A 23,692-nucleotide genomic window follows, 5' to 3' on the forward strand; every position below is an offset into this window, starting at 1 on the left:
GTCTCCATTTGTGAAATCAGGGTTGGTAGGGGAATGTGGCCTCAATTTTAGTTTTTTAGTCAGTTTTGTTACTTTTGGACATGTCAAGTTTATGTGGCCTAGAGAACATGCAGACAGATTTGGTAGAGGCTGCTGGTTCTGTGGATATGGAATTCAAAACAGAGATCTGAACTATATGGTAGTTATCCCATATAAGTGGTGAGTGAAACTGTGAGAGTAGATAGATCACCAGAGTGTGCATAAAGTGAGAAAGAAGAGAGCCTAGGAACATTTAAAGGATGGACAGAGAAAAAGCTCACAAATTGGGGGAGCGAGTAGCAAGAAAGATAAGACTAAAAAGTAAGGCACCATATTATGAAAATCAAGGAACAAACATCTTCCAGAAGGCGGGATTGGTTAGTAGTAGTAAACGTTGTGGGGAATGTAGAAGACCAGGTATGGCCTTCAATGTGCACAATTCTAGAGGGTGCTAGCCTGTGAAAGGTGCCCCCCCGATTTGTGCAGAGTTGGTATACAAACTATGACCATATGTGGAGAACCTGAATGAGACCTAAAAGTGCACATTAATTTTAGCAAAGAGGAGATCACTGGTCAACACTCATTGAAGTGTGAGAGTTGTAGGGCAGATACCAGATTCCAGTGAGTCGTGGAAAATGGAAACTGAGGAATGGTCCAACACTTACTGTAAAGCATTGTAATTATTCGGTTATAACTCTTTCCATTATCAGGTTATGGAGTGTTTTGTCTCTGTAACACCATTGACAATACAGTGGTGGCCATAAATATGATCAATGAATGTTGAATTGATTATAGATTAACATTTCCTCCTTCACCTTTTGGGTAGATATTTTGCTCATTATCTCTCTGGCTTTATTATCTTTGCAGTATCTTTCCTACAATGGCTATAATATTGAAATAAATTATATTTTTATTATTACATTTTAAACATTTTTATGTTCTCTTAATGTCAACCTATATTCCATATTAGTCTTGCCACATGCTAGGGACTGCATTGTGTCTCCTTCCCCACTAAAGCATATGTTGAAGTCCTAACCCCCTATATGACTATATTTGGAGATAGGTCTTTAGGAGGTAATTAAGATTAAATAGGTCATAAGGATGGGACCGTAATATGATAAGAGGCTGTGGCCCCAGCATGTGAGGACGGCTATCTGCCAGCTAAGAAGAGAGCTCTCACCAGTACCTAACATTCTGGCACTTTGATCACCAGAATTATAAGGAATATGTGTCTATAGTTTAAGCCACTCAGTCTATGGTGTTTTGTTATGGCAGACCAAGCTAAGACAAACAGGCCCTATATTAGGCACTGGAAATTCAAAGAACAGCAGAAGAAAGATGTTGTATCCTTGTGAAGCTTTCGAGATAGTGATCAATCATAAATGTTAAATTTTAGCTGTGTAAGCAGCAAAAGCAAAATATATAGGGCGCCATAAGAATAGGATATAGTCAGAAGATTGGGCCTATTTGTGAGGGGGGAGGCTTTTCTAAGGAAGTGACTTGTGTAGAGATAGAGTGATAAGGTGGATGAGTAGCAAGGGTGGTACAGCGGGGATAAGATTCTAAGCTTTGGGATCAGCATGTTCAAAGGTCCTGTGGTGGAGAGAATGTAGCATATCCGTGGAACTAGAAGATTTTTGTGATTGGAATCGAGAGATCAAAAGGAAATTTGGGAACATTTGAGGCTAGAAAGATGGGTATTGGTTAGATCATTTATGGTCTTCTAAGCCAAATTGAGGACTTTGATCTTTATCCTAACAGTTGGGAAGTCACTAAAAAGGAATGACGTGACCATTGAAATTCTGGTTATTGTATGAAGAGTAAATTAGAAAGGTAGCAAGAATAGTTGCAGGGAGACTCTCTGTCCTTAAGTGAGTCTCTCAATTTTTCTTATTCATTCTGACCTTTGGAGTAAAAAGTTTTCACCCTTGAAGTACTTTCTCAAAGTACAGATAGGAAAACTAGGCACTCGAATAGAATTTGATTCTTCTACATTTGTAACACTTTAAATATTTAATTAATAATGCTATTCCAAATGACATTTTTGTTACCTGATCTTTTCCCCGTAGTGTTTATAGTGCAGTAGTTAAATAATATAGTTGACTCACTTTTAACGAACCAGCTAAGGGCATGTTATTGCTAACATTGAAATGTTAAATGTTAAACATCTTTCAAAACATTCCTGCAATAGATGACTGGATAAAGAGGATGTGTTGCATATATACAATGGAATATTACTCAGCCGTAAGGAGAGATGAAATACTGCCATTTGTGACAACATGGATAGATCTTGAGATTATGATGCTAAGCAAAATAAGCCAGACAGAAAAAGTTGAGAACCATGTGATTTCACTTATATACGGGATATAAAATGAAAGCACGAATGAACAAGACAAACAAACTCAAATAGTGGTTACCAGAGGAAAAGCGGGTAGAGGAGAGGAGATAAGGGTAGGGTCAAATATAAGGTGATGGAAGGAATCTTAACATATGCAATATACATATGGCATGTTATTGAACTGTACACTTGTATAATTTTATTAACCAATGTCACCCCAAAAAATAAAAATACAAACTGCACTACTGCATTCAGTCTAAAAAAGTTATATAATAATATTAAATTGTTTATGTCAACTTTTTACATTTAATCTGTTCTGCTTAATTAAAAATCTTAAATGTTATTAAATGATAAAAAGATAATGTATAAAATTTGTAATTTTAAATTAAAAAGTTCTTGTACACAGCAACTGAAAACATTTCAACCTTTAAATAAAAAACAAAATAATGCATTAGCTCCACCTGCTGCTTGAACAAATTATTTCATTTACAAAATATTTTGTCAATATTTTCCTAACAGCATTAAATGAAATTGTGAATTACTTTCTCTGCCCTTCCTCTTCCACCCACGTGATAAATCTGAGACATGAAAATCTGTCTAGTAAGGATTTTTAAAATCCTAATAATACAGTTTTTCAAAGTTTTAGTTTAATTTTTTTTCCGAGGAGATACCTCTTGTGTCACTATAAAGGCTTTAAATTCCTTAAATCAGGTTGCTTCCAAATGAATCATTCATCTTAAAATACATCCATTAGAACTTCTTTTATCACATATATTTGTTCGATTTTTTAAGTGCTTGTACATTTATATACTTAATTTACTATTTTATCTGTAAAATTATTTTGGAAATAAATGTCATGAATATCATAGGTTTTTTTTCTAAGGCTTTGTATTTGTAAATAAGGTGAAGTAGTTGGCATTCTCATTTATAACTGAGGTGCCTGTGTTTACCCTGGTTGTCTTTGTTTACCATATCTAAGTTTTCAGAAAAGAAAACAAAATGCTATACACTCTTAACCTAGTCTTTTATGCTCCTCTCACCTGTACCAATTGCTGTGACAGATTTTCCTTGTTTTTTTTTTGGTGGCAAGAAAGTATGCTTTAACTTTTAACAATTTAGAAGAAAATGTGTGCTTGCTTTATATTAATAGTTCTCAAATGAAAGAAATTGGGTTGGGGGTCACCTGTCAGAATCAACTGTGTGATTTTTTTCTAAACCTACCTTTTGCGTAAGTTAGTATATTGTTTTTGGTTAATTTAAAAATAAATTATGCCCCAAGTTTTTGTTTTGTTTTGTAAGCTTAGGGAAGAATAGTAGTATCATACCTTAAAACATACTTAGGCTAAAGATGTAAGAAAGTTGATTGCCCTAAAAACAATAGTATTTATTTGATAGAAGAAGCTCAGTGACTAAGGGCATGAGTTCTGAAACCAGACTGCCTAGATTTAAGTCCTTGCTTTGCTGCTTACTATGTGACCTTTGACAAGTTACATAAAAGTTATTTAATTTCTCTTGTTTCAATTTTCTTATCTGTAAAATAGTAAAACCCTTAAACAGTGCCGAGGCATAGTAATTACACTACAAATGTTCATTAGGTAGTAAAAATTAAGTATGTTATCAAACTTCCTTCACCTGCCTAGAACTATGACTCCAGTATTCTCGTAGGAATGTTTGTAAAGCATCTCTAGAATTTATAGTAGATAGTGGTTTCTTAGTATCATGATCAGTCTTATGTGATTAAATATTATGGACACTTTATCTTATTAATTGAAATAATGAGATTTGTACAATGAAACAATAAAATGAAATAATATGTGTAATAAGGTACCCAACACAGTCTCTGGCATATATATGTTTCTTCACTCTCTTTATATGGTCAACACTGTCTAGTAATCACCCAGTATATAGGTTGATTGCCATTAGCTTAGTCTCACATTAATATTCTAGTCTTTGTAACAATGTGGAAATATTTGTGTAGCTCATATATAGGTAGAACCTGGAATAGTCAGAAAAAAAATTTGGATATAGTAATGAAGTAAAGATTACTGTATTTGTCGATTTTAGTCTGTATTCTCTGAGAGCCTTTTCCAGAATTCATTAGCGTTATATTAATCTGCATAACCGTCAGCTTCTAATGGAAAGGGCTAACGTGTTTGGTGTATGGTGACTATCCTGTTCTTCAAAAGTTTTATCTGTATCTATTTTGTTTCTGAGGTAAAGTATTTAGATAAAGCTACACTGCTTATTTTTGAGTCACTTCCAATCAGTTTCCCAAGGTTCTTCAAAAAAAATAGATGTATATAGTTTATTTAAATTTGTCATAATGTACCTTGGCTCATATATACAACCAAATTGTTAAGAATTCAGATTTTTAAATAATTTTTTCTAAGAATACTGAAAATAAAACAAACACACTGTTCAATGCACATTTTTAGCAGTCTTCAGTGGTTTGAAGAAAATAAAAACCGTAGGGCCTAGGGAAGGTAAAGAGTAATGATCGCAGTAAAAAATATATACAGTTTTGATCTAGTATAGACATTTTTTATTCACCAAGCATTTATAAAGTACGGATTTTATTTCAGGCACTCATTTTCTTGTGATCTGTGGGTACAAAGAGGACTAAGATCACAGTAGATGCTTCATGGAGCTTACCAACTAAAAAAACTTATGATTTTCAGTTGTTGATCACTCTTCTTTAAGGATATTTTTATTATTTTGAAAATCAATTTTATTTTGGTACAATTTACATGTAATAAAATGCACATTTTAATGAGTTTTGACATATACATACTTATGTACCTGCCACTATTAACAAGATGTACAACATTCAATCTTTTCTAGTTTCTTATAAATGTAATCATATAGTATATATTCTTTTATGTATGACTTTTTCTGCTCAGCATAAAGTTTTTGAGAATGACTTGTGTTGTTACATATATCAGTAGTTCATTCCTTTTTATTACTGAGTATTACTCTACTGTATGGATCCCATAGTTGTTTATCCATGTGTGGATGCTATAGTTGTTGATGGACATTAAGGTGTTTGCAATTTTGAGCTATAATAAAGTTTCTATGGACATTTGTTTATAAATCGTTATGTAGACGCATATTTTTATTTCTCTTGGTTCTTACTAGGAACTGCTATGTCTCATGGTAATCGTAGTCATAACTTTTTAAGAAACTTGACAAATTGTTTTCTAAAATGACTACACCATTTTGCATGCCTGCTAGGAATATATGAGTTTCAGTCCCATATCTTTGTCAGTGTTGATATTGCCAGTTCTTTTTTCTTTTTCTTCCTGCATCTCTTCCTCCTCCTCCTCATTCTTCTGGCTATTGTAATAAATGTGCAATGCTATCTCATTGTGGTTTGAATTTGCATTTCTCTAGTGACTAATGATGGTATGCCTTTTTTCATGTAATTATTGGATATTACTATATCTTTTTGTGAAGTGTCTGTTAAAATCTTGTACTTAAACTTTTACAGTTGTGTTCTCATTTAGTTGTAAAAGTTATTATTTTCTGGCTAAAAAGTTCTTGTCAGTTACAGGTTTTGCCGAAATTTTCTTCCAGTCTGTGGCTTGTGTTTTCATTTTCTTAGTTATGCCTTTTAAAGAGTAGATGGTTTTAATCTTGATGAAATTCATTTTATCATTTTTTTTTCCTTTGTGGTTAGTGTTTTTCCGTCCAGAGAATACTTTGCCTATACCAAGGTTTCAAAGATTTTCTCCTATGTTTTCTTCTCAGCATTTTGTAGATATAGCTTTTACTTTTGGATTTTGATCAATTTTGAGTTGTTATTGTACATGGTGTGTGATAAGCATTAGGTTTTTTGTTTGTTTTGTTTTTACATCATATGGCTATCCAAGTGTTCTAGCACCAATTATTGAAGTTTATTTTTTCATTGCCTTCGCTTATTTACCAAGAAATCATATTTTTTGACTTTATTCCATTCAACACATTTATAAATGTCGAAATCGTATAGTATATGTCCTCTACCTTTTTCCTTCTGTTGCAAAATTTTTCAGGGTGTTTTAGGTCATTTTGCATTTTTACATAAATTTTGAAATTTATCAATTTATATAAATAAGCCTGCTGGGGTTTCAACTGGAGTTATATCGAATCTATAGGTTAATGTAAGAAGAGCTGACATTGTAATAAGATTGACCTTCCAATCCATGAGCATGGATATTTCCTGATTTAATTAAGTCTAACTTCTCTGTATGGTGTTTTGTGGTTTTCAGTGGATAGGTCTTATATATGTAGTGTCAAATTTATACCTAAGTGATTCATGTTTTTTGATACTATTATAAGTGATATTTAAATTTTTTTTCTCCCATTGTTAATATACAGAAATGAGATATACAGGAATTTGTATAATGGCATTATATATTGAAATCATGCTAATTTCTTAATTTAGCAGCTTTTTTGGTAACTTCCTAGTATTTTCTTCATATTATGTTATCTGTGAATAAAGAGTTACTTTGTTCTTTTTAAACATTGTGCTAAAATATGCATAACATAAAATTTACCACTAGTGATATTTAGTAATTTACAATGTCATTGTAAATGACAAACATTATCACATCTAGTTCCAGAACATTTTCATCACCCTAAGAGGAAAGCCCAGATTTACTAAGCAGTCACTTCCCATTTCCTCTTCCTCCAAACCCCGGCAGCTACTAATCTACTTTTTGTATTTATGGATTTGCTGACTCCAATGTTTCATAAAAATTGAATCATACAATATGGAGCCTTTTGTATCTGTCTTCTTTCATTGTGTATCAGTGTTTCATTCCTTTTTATGGTTGAACAATATTTTATTATATAGATATACTATGTTTTGTTCATATATTCATCATTTGGATTGTTTTTACCTTTTGTTTCTAATGCTGCTGTGAATATTTGTATACAAGTTTTTCATTGGACACCTGTTTTCAGTTATTTTGGTTATATATCCAAGAGTAGAATTGTAAGGCCAATTGGTAATTCTATGTTTAACTTAATTGAGAAACCACAAAACTATTTTCCACACTGATTGTATCATTTTACATTCCCACCACAATTTTACAAGGATTCTAGTTTCTCCACATCCTCACCAACACTTATTTTCTGTTTTCTTTATTATTTTTTTATTACAGTTACCCTAGAGTAAAGTTATATCTCAATGTTGTTATTATTAATTTTTAATCTGTGTGTCTTTTATTTTTTTTTCTTGCCATATTCTGACTTGGACCATCAATACTATGTAAAATAGAGATGGTGAGAATGAAGACAATCCTGTTCCTCATTTTAAAGTAAAAGAATTGTCTTTCACCATTGAGTATGATTTTAGCTATAGGTTTTTCATAGAAGCTCTTTAACAGCTGAGAAAGTTCTCTTCTACTCTTAGTTTTCTGAGATTTTTTTTTATGATGAATATGTATCTTATATAATCATTTGTTCTTATATAATCATTTGGTTTTTTTCCTGTGGCGTCCATTGTAATGGCTCCTCTGTCATTTCTGATTTTATTAATTTGAGTCTTTTTTTCCTCAGTGAGTCTTCCCAGAGGTATATCCATTTTATTTATTTTTACAAAGAACCAGCTCTTTGTTTCATTAATATTTTTATTGTCATTTTTTCTTTTAAAATTTATTTCTGCTCTAATTTTTATTATTTCCTTCCTTCTAGTGACTTTAGGCTTTATTTTGTTTTACTTTTTCTAGTTCTTTAAGGTGTAATGTTAGATTGAGATTTTTCCTGTTTCTTGAGGTAGGCCTGTGATGACGTAAACCTCCTTCTTAGTACCACTTCGCTGCATCCGAAAAATTTTGGTATGTCATATTTTCATTTTCATTTGTCTCTATGTATCTTTTGATCTTTCTTATTTCTTCTTTGACCTAATAGTTGTTCAGTAGCATGTTGTTTATTTGCTACTTGTGGTTTTCTAGTTTTCTTCTTTTGATTTCCTGTATGATGCTGTGGTTGAAAAATATGCTTGGTGTGATTTAAGTCTTCTCAAATTTATTGAGACTAGTTTTGTGACCCAGCATATGGTCTATCCTTGAGAATGTTCCATATGCACTTGAGAAGAATGTGTATTCTTTCACTTGAGGATGGGAAAATTTAAAAATATCTATTAAGTTCATTTGGTCTGATGTATCATTTAAGACTGATATTTTCTTATTGATTTTTTCTTTGGATGTTGTATCCATTGCTGTCAGTGGGCTATTCCCCTACTATAATTGTATTTTTGCTAGTTTTTCTCTTTAGGTCTGTTAATAGTTGCTCTATATACTTTGGTATTACCAGGTTAGGTGCATATATATTGATGTGTTATATCTTCTTGATGAACTGCCCCCTTTATTATAATAAAATGCCCATCTTTGTCTCTTGTTACCTTTTTAATCTTGCCAGTTTTATAAGTTGTAATGGTGACAGCATGTCTAATACTACTTACTTCAGCATTGCCAAATTATTTTTATTGGAATCAATTTTAAATACATTTTTAATTTTACAAGTGTAATTTAATATATTCTCCCATAAAAACAATATGGAAACGTTGAAGTTTCCTTTGGGTAACTCTCCTAACCTTCGAACCTAACCATTGTTGGTACACAGCCTTTTAGGTCTTTTTTCTATCCATTTACATATGTTTCCATAGAAATGTGTAGTACTGGTTTTTTTAGGTTGTATATGATTTTTATACCATAATTCAGTGTATTTATTTTTATCACTTGCTTTTTTAAGAAAAATAATATGTATTAGAGATGTATTTTATTAGTATGAACAAATCTACACCATATTCTTTATATGGCATAGTACTATTTTCGGCAAGAATAGAGGTTGGTCCTCAGTTGCTCATCTTCTGAACTTGCTGCAAGTGCTTTCCATTTTTGTCCAAGCCTTTCCAACCACCCTGGGATATTGCCCTGTTTCTGTTTGCCTCAAGTACTACTCTTGCCTGAAGATGATCAGACTTCAACTCCACCTCTACTAGTTTCCCAGAGCCCTTTTTTCTTCTAGTTTTCACTACTTTGGCATGGACCATTCTTTGTGTGGTTCTCATCTATTATGTACTTAGATACAGTATGATGTTGTTTCTCTCATTAATCATTCAGAGATTCCTCTTAATTCCTGGTTCATTGAAATCTCCACATCTATATTTTCTAGTTTAGCTATTCTTTTTTTTTTTTTTTAACACCTTTCTTAGGTGCTGTGGTTTAATAGGATAGATTAGACTATGTACTCACTTTGCCATCTTGAAACTGATGGTTAGGTCCCTCTCTGCCCGAATTTTCCCTGTATCATTTTATGAGAATCAATAATAAACCTTTGTATGTTTGCCTGACACTTTAGTGAGGATATATGTATTAGGAAGCAGTAAGATGATTGAGCTAGAAAACTATTCCTAGCATTGTCTCTTCTCTTCCTAACTTTACTTCCATTCAGTAATATCCTCTTCATATTGCCATGCACTTGCCTGGCCCTCTCTTCAATGTTGACATAAAAAGTTGCATTTTGTTAATCAGAATTGGAGTTCAGACATCATGAATAAAACTATAAAGTTTCTCTTTGGCCATCTGTAAAGACTTCCCAACAGACTTTCTATTTGTCATTGGAATATTTTTAACCAGTGTTATAGATTTTTAAAATCTTAGAATTGAAAGAATTTCAAACCTTTTAACAAAATTTTCTTTCACCATTATAATATTGAATTTGGCTTAAAATTGAATATTTTTTATGGTATATAAAATACCGTTGTGTACGGTATGGAAAATAATGAAATGTGATTTAACATATAACAATAGCTGAAATCCTTTTCCTATTTTAATTTACATTGTGATTTTTGGGGAGCCTCATGGAAGTTAGATTAAGAGGCTTCTTTATAGATCTTTCCAGTATGTAAATAAATCACAATAAAAATTTTTGTTTATACTGGCCCACTGTTTAGTATTTTAAGATCTACTAGTGGAAGAGAAAAGTGATATAAGGTCCAGAGGGACCAACTTGGGAAATTAAACCTAGAAATTCTGGATGATCCTGGTTCTAGGTCAGGATCAAATATAGATTATTCAGTGAAAGGTTCTTAAAGAAATCCAATCCTATTTCATTTATATCACTGCGAATACAAACTCATAAGACATGTTTAGTAATTGCCTTGTTGTTTGTTATTTTAACCTGATTATAGTAACCAGTAGTCTAACTGCTTAAGAAGTCTAAAAAAGAATTGTGCTTTGGCAACTTGCATAGCTACTTGTAAACTCTGATCCTAGGGAAGGAAGGGTATGTGAGATGTGGGCAGGAGCCTTACCCCTTTCCCTGTTCTTCTCAATCAACTCTTTCCTGTCATATCATAGAACTAAATTTTGTAGATCCAGAAGAGACCTTAGCAATTACCTAGCAGTGTTTTACAGGTGAAGAAACTGAGACTCAGAGAGGGAAAGCAATTGACATAAGGTCACACAGGTAATAAGCAGACACATATCTACACTCTGGCCCGCGCTGCATTTTTCTCACATGTTGGGAAGCCATATTGTTTCAACTATAATCACATTTATTTCTACAAATCTATTTCAAAAAGCCAAAATTGTCTCTTTGAAAATTTTGTTCTTAACACAGCTGAAGTTTAGTTGAGACTTTACCAGATACCTACTCAATTGCCCCTCTCTGCCATCCTCTGACCCTTCTTTTAAGAATCTTGACAGAGAATATAACAACTCTTTTATTTTGTCATTAATAGAATCCAGATAGAATCGGAGATTGAAGGCAGGGAAAAGTTGTGAATGGTACTGTTTTTTTCTTACACACACAAAAAATAGGGTCCGGATTTGCCCAGTAAGTAACTTACTGCTAAATTTTAAATTTAACTTATGAAATCAATGAAATGGAGGTTGGTTTGTTTGTTTAATTCACAGGTGGAAATTTCCTAAAAATATATTTTTTTGTCTTTGTTGGCTTGTTTTTGGAGATGGGAGTGAGAAGAGGAAGGCAGTATTTCCTTCCTAGCTAAAATTGAATTTATATTGTAACTTAAATATGAAATTTGTGAAATAAATTCTGAACTAATAATAACTAATATTCTGCATTTTGCTACAACAGGATAGACATGATTCAGTTGATGATCAAAGTATTTGTCATGTGTGGCACATGAATATAGAAGCCCTTCCAGAATGGATAAACTGCCTAATACAAAAAGTAAGTTTCTAATTTCAGGGTAAAATTAGGAATATACTATCTTCAGAATGTTTTTTGCCCTCATTTTAGAGCTATTTTTTCTTGGATGCATTGTTTCAAGAGACATGAAAGGATGTGTAACTCTTGATTGTACTTACTGGCTTTTTCATTATTACTGGAGTGCTTCAGGTGCTTTTCTACCCTGGACTTCACACTTGGTATTTCCTCTTGCTTGAAAGCTCTTCCCACAGATATTCACCTGTTCCCATATTTCCATAAGCCTTTACTCTCAATGAGACTGTTGCTTAGCCAAACGATCAACTGTCCCTCCCCGCTATTACCATTCTTCCCATTTCCTTTCTTCCTTCTCTGCTTTGTATACCTATGTATATTTTACACATACATACACAAACTGTAAGTAACATTTAGTACTTGTAAATATGCAAAAGTACATATAAATATATGCATTATTATACACACACACACACACACACACACTCATCCACACATATTTATGACTTACTGATCTTGTTAATTGCCTAGCTTCCCTACTAGAATATAAATTCCATGGACTCAGGGGTTTTTATATTTTATTCTTTACTGTATCCCCTGCACCTAGAACAGTTTCTATTGAGTGAATGAAATACCCTATAAGTATTACTCATGTATGCACACACATAGAAAATAAACTGGATAATTAATGACTCCTATTGGCACAATAAAAATCAAAGCACTACACTTTTAAGGATCCTTAATGAAATGTTACAAGAGCAAGAAATCACCTTGTTAACAGTATAGTATCATTTCTCACAATCAAAACGCTTAAGTCTTAGAAAACTATAAGTAATATGATCTTCAGAAAAATATAGTTGTCTTTCTTCACTGACTAACTTTTTTTGTTAAACAATAACACTTGATAGCTATTCTTTGCATCCATTATCACATTGTAATGATTTCCTGGGAAGATGCCAGTGTGCTGCTTGCCAGTGTCCAGAACTTCACAAAATGTATCAGGACACCGGTTATTCCACTATCTCTGTAGAAAACATCATTTGAAAGCAAGTTCATCATTAATTTCCAATCTCAGTATAGAAAATGCACTGTTTGTATGCAACCATTATCTTTTGGTTGTATATATGTAAAAGACAGGAAGAGCTTTATTCTATTGGTTGGGTAAAGTTCCCTCCCACAGTGCTTGGTATGCAAGAAGTGTATCAAAACAGACACTTTTCTGTGAGATTTTACTTGCAAATTAGCTCTGTAGACTGATTTGCTTCCTGGTTCCATAGTGTATTTTTCTTTCATTAGTTCACACTGTATTCATATTCAACCTATTGTTTAAGACACTCTCAGAATTCTTAGAGGTATTGCTTAGATGGGCATGATGTACAATATGTTATCATTCTAGAACTTTGGAGCTGCTTATCTCTATTAGAAAGCTTGTTTCCATTTACTGTTCTGTCTACTAATCAGAAAACAGAAAGCTAGCTAGCCTTTTCTGTGGCATAGAAAACTTTCATGTGGTTGGCTTTAAAAAAAAATCACATTCTTTTTGATTACTTTACAATGAAAGCATTGTCTTTATTTTCCTTTATTACCTGTAGGCCCAGTGGACAGTTGGAAAACTGAATTGCCCTTTTTGTGGGGCCCGTTTAGGGGGCTTTAATTTTGTCAGCACTCCAAAATGTTCCTGTGGCCAGCTTACAGCTGTACATCTCTCCAAGAGCCGGACTGATTATCAGCCAGCACAGGCAGGCCAACTAATGAGACCATCGCTGAAATACTTGTCACATCCTAGAGTTCAGTCAGGTTGTGACACGGACAATCTACTGACAGGTGGCACCTCCAAAAACAGAAATCACAGGCTTTTCAATATGGCTCAAAATAATAATGGCCCTGGAAGATTAACAGAAGCACTCTGCCTGGAGGTACGGTCTACGTATTTTGGGATGAAGAACGAAAAACTGCTCTTCAAAGCATCCAATCCAAAATACCAGCTTTTTGTTCCCCAGCTTGTGACTGGCAGATGCACCACAAGAGCTTTTCATAGAAAATCACATAGTTTGGATCTGAACATCAGTGAGAAACTGACTTTATTACCCACTTTATATGAAATACATGATAAGACTACTGCCTATCCCAGGCTAAATGAAACACAGTGTATTGACCTTCCAGACTTGCCTTTTGAATCTAGTAAAAATAGCTGTTCTTTTCAGATTTCATCAAGTTTTGATCCTAATATGCTGCTGCAAAGATTTTCAGTGGCTCCCCGTGAGGCTCAGACACAAAGAGGAGGAGAGTTTCATTGTGGTCTAGAAGCTTCTGCAGTGTACTCAGACCATGCTAGTTCTAACAGCCTGACTTTCCTGATGGACCTGCCCTCAGCTGGCAGGAGCATGCTGGAGGCCTCAGACCAGGAAGAGCACCTTTCTCCTCTGGACTTCCTGCGCTCGGGCAGTTTTTCATTGGGTGCCATTAATCAGAGGCTCAGTAAAAAAGAAAGGAGCAAGTTGAAGAATCTGAGAAGGAAACAACGAAGGCATGAAAGATGGCTGCAGAAGCAGGTAATTTTTTAAGAGTTTACTAAAAATTCTATATTATAAATGTTGGGGTTTGGGGAGAGAAGCTTTTGTGAAATTTTTCCCAATTCTGTTAATATTTCAGAGGAATAATAATCTCATGATACTTAGACTAGATTTTCATATATATTTTAAATTTATTTGTTAGGATTTTATTTCACATTAAGCTGAAGCAAAAAAAATTTCTCTACCTAAATCTAATCTAGTGACATATTCATTCACTTTCATCACATTTAGCTTAAACAGATCTTTTCAAGAAGCCTTATTAATTATGAGTCCACATGATCCAGATATGGTTAACTGTGTTAAATTGTGAAAATTATTTAAAGGACATTGACCCTTACTGTAATTTTGTAAGAGAGTGTGCTTCTCTATGGTTTAAACTCCTCAGCTCATAATGATATGTTCAAGGGTGAGGTGTGTGAAAGGACTGAACAATAAATGTTACGTGCTGAGGGAGCCAGTTAAAGCCAATAGATGAGGTGTTCATGCAAATTTGGAAGTTTGAGGACTAATATATTTTTATATAAACTTTATTTTTGCAAATTGCCTTTATTATTTCCTTGTTCATAATAATAGATAGTCATCCTTATTAATCAGTGTCCTCACAGCTAAGATATAGAAAGCTGCAACTTTTCGTAATATTTGATGCCTTTAAAAACAATTAAGCAAACTCATTATTGCTTTTGATGCTAGTCATAGACTGAATAAAAAATTACTGCATTGAGTGCTTCAATATGGTTAGGTGTTTTTCATTTTTCAGTTAAATAGTATTATTATAATAGATAATTGTTTATTATATTTTTGATTGATTGCTGACAAGAACATTCCAGTTTGGTTTATTTGCAAGTGATGGTGTAACGTGGAATCAAAGCAGATATTGTAGAATGTATAAGTGAATATATTTTAGCACCATTATATTTTGTAGTTTAATTTATTAAAGCTGTAAAATTCAAAATTTTATTGAAAATTTGACCTAAACCTAGTTAAATTGGATATGATGATATGTTACGTTAAATTATAGTTCAGAAAGAATGCCCTTAAAACAATGTGGAGGGCTCTAAAAATCTCTTAACAAATAGAAATTTAAAAGAAGTATGAGAGTTATACTTGCTCTGTACTGTAAGTATATGCAGATAACATCTTTGCAATTTTAAAAATGTGTTTAATTCTTGAGCTAGGTACTTCTGAAAACCTCAGCTATATTGTTAATCATTTTCCAGCATAGGAAACATTCTGTTTTACACAATTTAGAACAAAGCAACACCAAATTAATGTTGCCTTTTTTTTTTTTAATGAAGTTACTTTTATTCACTCACACACACATGTGATTTAACCAATCTGCTTAGCAATTGATCAGAATAAATGAGTCTTAGACCTGTGACAGGTCAGTGTAGGGCAGGATCTTAATAGGTTTAGTTTGTTGCGCAGGAGCTACAGGCAAACAAATGCTCAATGTCTCCATAGCAAAGAAATTTAAAAGCGTGTAGCACCATAGAAATGACATGAGTTAGGGATATGAGTGCATATCATGGCTTGAGCCAGAAAGAAGAAAAATAGTTTTTAATAGTCTTCTTAATTCAAGCAAAAAAATCCTAGGAAGAGTTAATATTTGAGATAAATTCGTGGCTTAGCTGTTCAGCTCATTCATGTTTAATAAAGATTAGATGATTCTGTAAACATTCATCACATATCTATTTGGTATACCATGCCTTTGTATAATTTCAGTACAGATCTTGTATAGTTTTTAATTGGAAAGTAAGCACACAAGATATAAAGAAAAAGTTTTTGTTATTAATTTTTTTAACGTTTAAAATAATTGGTTGGGAAATCTAGATTTCTGTCTTTCATTTGACATTTTTAATGATTTTTTTTGTGTGTGCAAACTGTGCATATTTCTGTGGCAGATACAGTGTTAAGCTACATTCAGCCAGCAAGTCTTTTTTTTATTCAGCATAGTCTTTTTGGTTTTGTTTTTATTTTTTTAATTATCATTCAGTAAAATTGATTTATCCTTGGAGTGAGTACAGCTCTGTGTTTTAACCACCACCACAATGGGGATACAGACAGTTCTATCATCCTCAAATCTCCCTTGTGCCTTTATAATTGAGCCTTGATTATATCTTTATACAATCACACCCCCATCCCATCCATGATCCCTGTAAACCACTGATCCATTCTCCATTGCTTTAGTTTTGTCTTTCTAATATTATAAAATAATAGAATAATATTATATAATTGGAATCACTTTTGAGACTGGCTTCTTTTACTCAGCACAATTGCCTATGAGATTCGTCCAAGTCATTGCATATATGTGTAGTTTTTCTTTTTATTGCCCAATAGTATTCCATTAAATGAAAGAACCGCCATTTATCCATTCACCTATTGAGTGATAGGTGGGTTGTTTCAGGTTTTGGCAATTAAGAAAAGAGCTATTAAAAACATTCATGTATAGGTTTTTATGTAAACCTGTTTTCATTTCTCTAGGGTAAATACCAAGGAGTGGGATTGCTGGATCATATGGTAAGTATATATTTAACTTTGTAAGAAACTGTCAAATTGTTTTCCAGAATGGCTATACTATTTTGCATTCCAAACAGCAATGTGTGAGTTTCATTTGCTGTGCATCTTTGCAAACACTTGGTAGTCTCAATATTTTTTATAGAAAGAGAGTCAATGGATAGTGTAGTCTTATCATATTGTAATTTTAATTTTCATTTCGCTAATAATGTTGAACATTTTTATGTGCTTACTTTTCCATTTGTATATATTTTTTAGTTAAATGTCTGGTCAAATCTATTGGTCATTTTTTAATTGGGTTGTGTTCTTCGTGTCGAGTTGTAAAAGTTCTTTATATATTTTGGTTATAAATCCTTCATTGTGTATTCGATTTGTAAATATTTTCTGTCATTCTGTAGCTTATCTTTTTATTCTCATAACAATTTTCTTTTCCTGTAGAGCAAACATGTTTAATTTTGATGAAGTCTAAATTCTCAGGGTTTTTTTTTCTTTTTATGGATTATGCTTTTGGTGTCAAATCTAAGAACTCTTTTCCTAGCCCTTGATTATGAAGAATTCCTCCTCTGGTTTCTTCTACATGTTGTATAGCTTTAATTTTTACATTGAGAATTATGATTCATTTTGAGTTAATTTTTTAAATAAGATGTGAAGTTTAGGTCAAGTTCCATTGTTTTTTATAGAGATTGTTCCAGCAGTATGTGTTGAAATTACTATTATATCTTTATTGAAATGCTTTTGCAGCTTTGTCAAAGATCAGTAGGGTATATATGTGTGGGTCTATTTTGGGACTCTATTCTCTTCATGTTTGTGTCTCTTCTTTTGCCAATAGTCCTTTTTCTTGGTTATTGTAACTTCGTATTAAGTTATAAAATAGAGTACTGTGATTCCTCCAGCTTTATTGTTCTTTTTCAAAAATGATTTATTCTAGTTCCTTTGCCTTTTTGTGTAAAATTTAGAATCAGCCTGTTTATAAAAAAATCCTTTTGGGATTTTTATTGTAATTATGTTTAATCTGCATGGATCAACTTGGGGAGAACTGAAATCTTTACCTTGTTGATAACATATGTCTCCCTTTTCATTTAGGTCTTTGATTTCTTTTATGAATATTTTGCAGTTTTCAGCATTCGGGAACTGCATATTTTGTTAGATTTATACCTAAATATTTACTTTTTGATGATATTTTTAGTTGAAATTTTTTTTGGTTTACTATTATAGATTGCTAATGTACAGAAACACAGTTGATTTTTATTTTGACTTTGTATCTTGTGATTTGTGGGGAGTGCAGATGTTTGACATCTTTTGTCAGATTTATCCCTAAGTATTCCTATTTTTAATGTTAGTAAATGGTATTGTTTTGTTAAATTTTAATTTCCAATTGTTCATTGATAGTATACAGAAATACAGTTGAATATTGTATGTTGATCCCTTAGCCTACAACCTTTCTAATCTCACTTATTAGGAATAGTCGTTTTTTAGTAGGTTTCATTGGGTTTTCTTCATAGATGATAATGTTGTCTACAAATAAAGACAACCTTACTCCTTTCTTTCAAATATGGATTTTTTTTTTCTTTTTTGTGTTATTGAGTTAGCTATAACATCCAGTACAATGTTGAGTAGAAATGGTGAGAACAGACATCTTTGTCTTTTGAGGAAAGCATTCAGTCTTTCACCATTAGGTATGTTAGTTGTAAGTTTTTTGTAGATGCCCTTTATCAGGTTGAGGATGTTTCCTTCTATTCCTAGTTTGCTGACAGTTTTATGAATGGTGAATTTTGTCAAATGCTTTTTCTATATCAATTGATATGTCATGTTTTTTCAGTGTTAGTATTGTTTATCAAATATCAAGTCATTCTTTCATTTCCACAATAAACACCACTTTATTATGTTGTATTTTTTCTTTCTATATATTGCTGAATACTATTTGCCAATATTTTTTAAAGGTTTCTTTTTTTCTTTTTGCCTCTACATGAAGGATATTGGTCTGAAGTTTTCCTTTTTGTACTACTTTTGTACTATCTTTAGTGTTAATGTCAGAGTAGTGCTGGCCTTATGCAGTGAGTTAGGAAGTGGTCTTTCCTCTTCAGTTTTATGAGAAATATTATGGAGAATTAATTTCTCTTAAATATTTGGTAATGAAACTATGTAGTCCCGAAGATTTCTTTTTTGAAAGATTTTTAACTATGGATTTTATTTTTTTAATATTTATAGGACAATTCAGATAATCTGTTTCATATTAGGTGAGTTTTGGTAGTTTGCTGTTTTCAATAAATTATCTAAATTTTTGAAATTAGGTATTAGAGTTATTCATAATGTTACTTTATAATACTGTTAATGTCTGTTGGGTCTGTAATGATATCCCCTTTTCAATACTGATAATGGCAGCTAGTATCTTCTCTCTCTCTGGTTTTTTAACTTTGCTGGAAATGTATAAATTTTATTGATCGTTCCAAAGAACCAACTTTGGGTTTAAGTTATTTTTCCTGTTGTTTTTTATTTTCAAAGTCATTGATTTCTGCTCTGGTCTTTAATATTTACTTCCTTCTACTTGCTTTGACTTTATTTTTCTTTCTCTCATAAAACTACTTTATAGTGGAAACTTATTTACTACTTGGAATTTTTCTCATCTAGGCATTTAATACTATAAATTTCCTTTTAATTACTGGATTAGCTATGTCCTTTGACTTTTATGTTATATTTCTATTTTAATTCAGTTCAAACTATTTTCTAATTTTCTTTGAGACGTCCTTTGGCCTATGTAATTTGTTAAGTGTCTGGTATAATCATGAAAAGGCTGAAATACCAGCATTTTGAAGAAATTAATACAAATTTCTATCCTGGGACAAAAAAAAATTTTTCTCTGGATTGAAAGAAAGTAAAGCTGCCACTAATATAGTTGCATAATACTTTAAAGTAATTCTTTTAAACAGCATTACATTCTACTATGTTTGCATTTCTTAACATTGGGCCTATTTAATATGAATAAAAGAAAATGTCTCTTTAAAGCCCACAGGATGCTATTGTGAAAAGAGAATTTACCTTACATTTTGTAGAGTGTTGTAAATGAGAATATAAAGTAATTGACCAAATATACGGTTTGTAATAAACCACTAAACCTTATAGAATGATATTACATTGTTCTTAGTTAACTACATGTATTTTTGTAAAGGAGTGGTTTAGGCATTGGGGAGAATAGAGGCCAATAAATTATATTAAAGAACTACTTATTCATGTTTATCTGCCAAAGATATATGTTTTCCACAAGGTACTAAGTTTCATTTTCATAGATTTGTACATAGGGATTATTTTGAATTTTTCGCGATTTCAATGTAGTCCATTTAATCTTTTATCCCTTGATTCATCACCTTCAAGTCACACAAAATCATATTCCAAATATTTGGTTATCTTCTTAAAAGAGGACATTGCATTCTGAATTATAATATTAATTCTGACTTATAATATTAATTCTGAATTATAATATTAATCCACATATTAAACAAACAATTATTCCCCATTTATTCTCTTTCTCAAGCAGAAAGTAATAGTTTATTGAAGTGAAAAGCCTCAGTAATAAAAATATGACAATTTAATTAGATGACACATATTTTACTGGTTTTATTAAACACAGAAACATAATTGTGAAGTGGTCTTTTAGGAAAGAAGACAGTAGATTAAAAGAACATCATGACCTTCAGGTCATTGTTTATTTCTCACTCTACTTTGTGCCAATTATTTTTTTCAGTTTAAGGTTATCAATTTCTTCATTTTAGTAATGCAAAAATGTTTAGATCTTGCTCAGTAGGTTGATACTTCTAATTTGCTTCTACCTTCCAGGAAGTCACTATTCAGTAAGATAATTATAAATATTTAGCCAATTTTAATAAACTAAATGTCTTAACTTTGATTTCCTGCCATTTCAAATTGAGTTTAAAATATAGATAAATGAATACATGTGGAGCAAAATTATATGGAATTGATAATGCCTTTACCTTAAGTAATTATATAGATCTACATTTTCTAATGATTAGCAAAACACTCTACACAATATGTGGGTAATCAGAAATTTCTTAAATAAAAGTTTTTTTTAATTTTAAAATGGTTTTAGATTTATAGAAAAGTCGTGAAGCTAGTACAGAAAGTCTGCCCAACACTCAATTTTCCTTATTAATATCTTACATTAGTATGGTACATTTGTCACAATTAAAAACCAATATCGATACATTATTATTAATTAAAGTTCATACTATATTTAAATTTTCTTAGTTTTTACCTAATGTTCTTTTTCTGTTCCAGAATCCATCTAGGGTACCATATTACATAACATTTAGTTGTCATGTCTCATTAGGCTCCTCTTGGTTTTAACTGTTTCTCAGACTTTCTCTGTTTTTGATGACCTTGACAGTTTTGAGTAATACTGGTTAGGTATTTTGTAGACTGTCCCTCAATTGAGATTGTTCTGATGTTTTTTTCATGATTAGACTGGGGTTATGCGTTGTTTCATGGGTCCCCAAGACCACCCCCACTTTTGACAATTTACTAAGAGGACTCACAGGACTCAGCCTATGGTCATACTCACAAATATGATTTATTAACAGTTTAAAGATACAAACAAACATCTACAAAGGGAAAAAGTGCATGGGGCAAAGTGTGGAAGAAACCAAGTACAAACTTCCAAGAGTCCTCTCCCCAATGAGTTATTGACTTATAGTAAATGAACTTGACTCCTGCAGCATGTTGTGACATGTGCAATTTTTGCACCAGAAAAGCTCATTTTAGACTCAGCGCCGAGGGTTTGTATTGGGAGTGGGTTATGTAGACACTTTCTGCCTGTCATATACCAAATTTCTGGACTCCAGAAGAAAAGCCGATGTTCAATGTAAACCACGTTGCTTATGCCAACGTTTTAGGCACAATGAGCCAATCTTATTAGGATGATGGGAGCCCTCCAGAAATTCAAGTTCTCAGATGCCAGCTAGGGCCAACCTTATAAATGCAGACAGGCCTATTAGATGAACTCTTTTCTATATATGGGTTTTGGGGAGGAAGATCACAGAAGTAAAATGCCATTTTCATCACATTACACATCACACCAAGGATATACATTATCAACATAACATCACTATTGACATTAACTCAGGAATGTTTTGAAACAGGAGAAAATAGTAATTATCACACTTTTATATATTATTTGCCTATTGCTACTGTGACAAATAACCACAAACACAGTAGCTTAAACAACACAGTTTTCTCATCATATAATTATGGAGGTAACAGTTTGAAATGGTGTTATGGGGCTCAAATCAAGGTGTTGACAGGGCTGCCTGCATTCCTTCTTGAGATTCTAGGGTAGAACTTGTTCCTTGCTTTTTCCATTTTCTAGGGTGTGTTTGCATTCCTTGGCTTGTGGCCTCATTTTAACTATGGCATCATTCCAATCTCCCGCTTCTTTTGTCACATCTTCCCTTTGACCTATTTCAGGGCCTTTGTGATTATATTAGGCTCACCTAGATAATCCAAAGTAATCTTTCCATTTTAAGGTTCTTAATCACAGCCACGAAGTCCCTTTTGCCATGTAAGGTAACATATTCTTAAATTCTAGGTATTAGGAAGTGAATATCTTTGGGGAGCCATTATTTTGCCTACCACATCTTACTACATGCTGGGTATTCTTCTGAGTTCTTAACTTCATTTATTCTTACACCATTTTATGAGATAATTTCTATTATCACCATTTTATGGAAGGAGAAACTGAAGATCAGAGAGGTTAAAAAACTTGCCTAGGCCCACAAACCTAGTATGTGGCAGGTCTAGATCCCAAAGTTCATGTTCTTAACCATTATTTTATCACAGCCTCTCAAGAAAGTTTGGTTTTGTTTTTTTCTCTCATATTTTATCATTCCTTGATTCAGAAAACATTTTAGTATCATTTACCTTTTTTCTTCATGTAATCTTTTCATTTAATGATGCACATTGGGTGCTTTCACTCTTTGCCAGAAACTGTGCTCTAAATATTGAGGATACAAATATGAATAGAATATGATTCCTCCCCTCAAGGACCTTTGAGTGAATGAGGAAAACAGATATGAACATCAGTTATCCTTTTATGAATTTGCTTAAATGCCATATCATAGTGGGTTTTGGCCAACCATTTACTTAATCAGTCCAGGATTGCTTTGGCCAAGACCTTGATATGCAATTGAAAAATCTCAGAGAAGTCACAAAAAAGCAGACTTAATAGCAGGTATGAAGATTGTGGAGAAACTGAAAGATCGATGACAGAGAAAAGAGGAGAAATGGTCTGCTGATAAAGGATGATGATACCGTGATGAGAAACTTATGTTTGATTCTGAGGATGCTATGTAGCTGCTGGAAAGTTCTGAGTAGCTCTAGGCTGGGCCCACAGTGGGAGCTCAGTAAATGGTTGCTGAGTGGATGAGTTGAACAGATAAATGATGTATCCAGTGCTTCAGGCATGGTAAATGATTTAAGAGTAGAGGCTAACAGTGGTTCTTAACCTTGGCTGCAAGTTGGAATTCTGTCAAGAGTTTTTAAAACTACCATTCCTGGGCTCTATCAGATTATGCTTTGGTTAATCTAGACTGAGTATCACCATGTATGTTTGTGTATCTTTTAAAAAATTATATATATACATATAGATAGATATACATATATGTAGATTGTGTGTGTGTGTGTGTGTGTGTGTGTGTGTGTGTGTACATACACACTTTTTTTTAAGTGATTCCACGGTGGGCAGGGTTGAGAACTATTGGAGAGAAGAGATCAACAAAAAGGAATTTAGAATGTTTGAGAACTGAGTTGTTAGAGTCCTTGAAAAATGATTTATTAACAAGAGCAAAGAGAGTTAATTCTGATGGTCATTACAGAGGAAAGAGAGCTGTAACCAGAAGGCAGGCTGAGAAGGAATTAGATAAAGAATCATACTGGAGGAGAGAAGAGATTTTGATCTTATATTTTCTAATACCTATTTGCTTGCACGTAGTAAAAGATAGTATAAATATCCATGTCCAAGTAACATTTAGTATATTCAGATAGCTTTTCTTAGCTGGTATTAAGAGAATGA

General features: G+C 32.6%; 1 protein-coding gene across 2 annotated transcripts in view; it reads left to right on the forward strand.

Annotated features, from left to right (window-relative positions):
- Positions 1 to 23,692, forward strand: part of RNF180 (ring finger protein 180) — a 123,701-nt gene that overhangs the window by 25,155 nt on the left and 74,854 nt on the right. For both annotated transcript variants that reach the window (XM_039870015.1, XM_039870014.1), the window contains exons 3-5: positions 11,441 to 11,536; positions 13,120 to 14,079; positions 16,582 to 16,617. In XM_039870015.1, coding sequence (XP_039725949.1) covers positions 11,441 to 11,536; positions 13,120 to 14,079; positions 16,582 to 16,617 — 1,092 coding nt within the window. The remainder of the gene's footprint in view (positions 1 to 11,440; positions 11,537 to 13,119; positions 14,080 to 16,581; positions 16,618 to 23,692) is intronic.

The sequence above is a fragment of the Pteropus medius genome, unplaced genomic scaffold, assembly GCF_902729225.1.
Source record: "Pteropus medius unplaced genomic scaffold, Ma_sr-lr_union100, whole genome shotgun sequence".
Lineage (NCBI taxonomy): Eukaryota > Metazoa > Chordata > Mammalia > Chiroptera > Pteropodidae > Pteropus > Pteropus medius.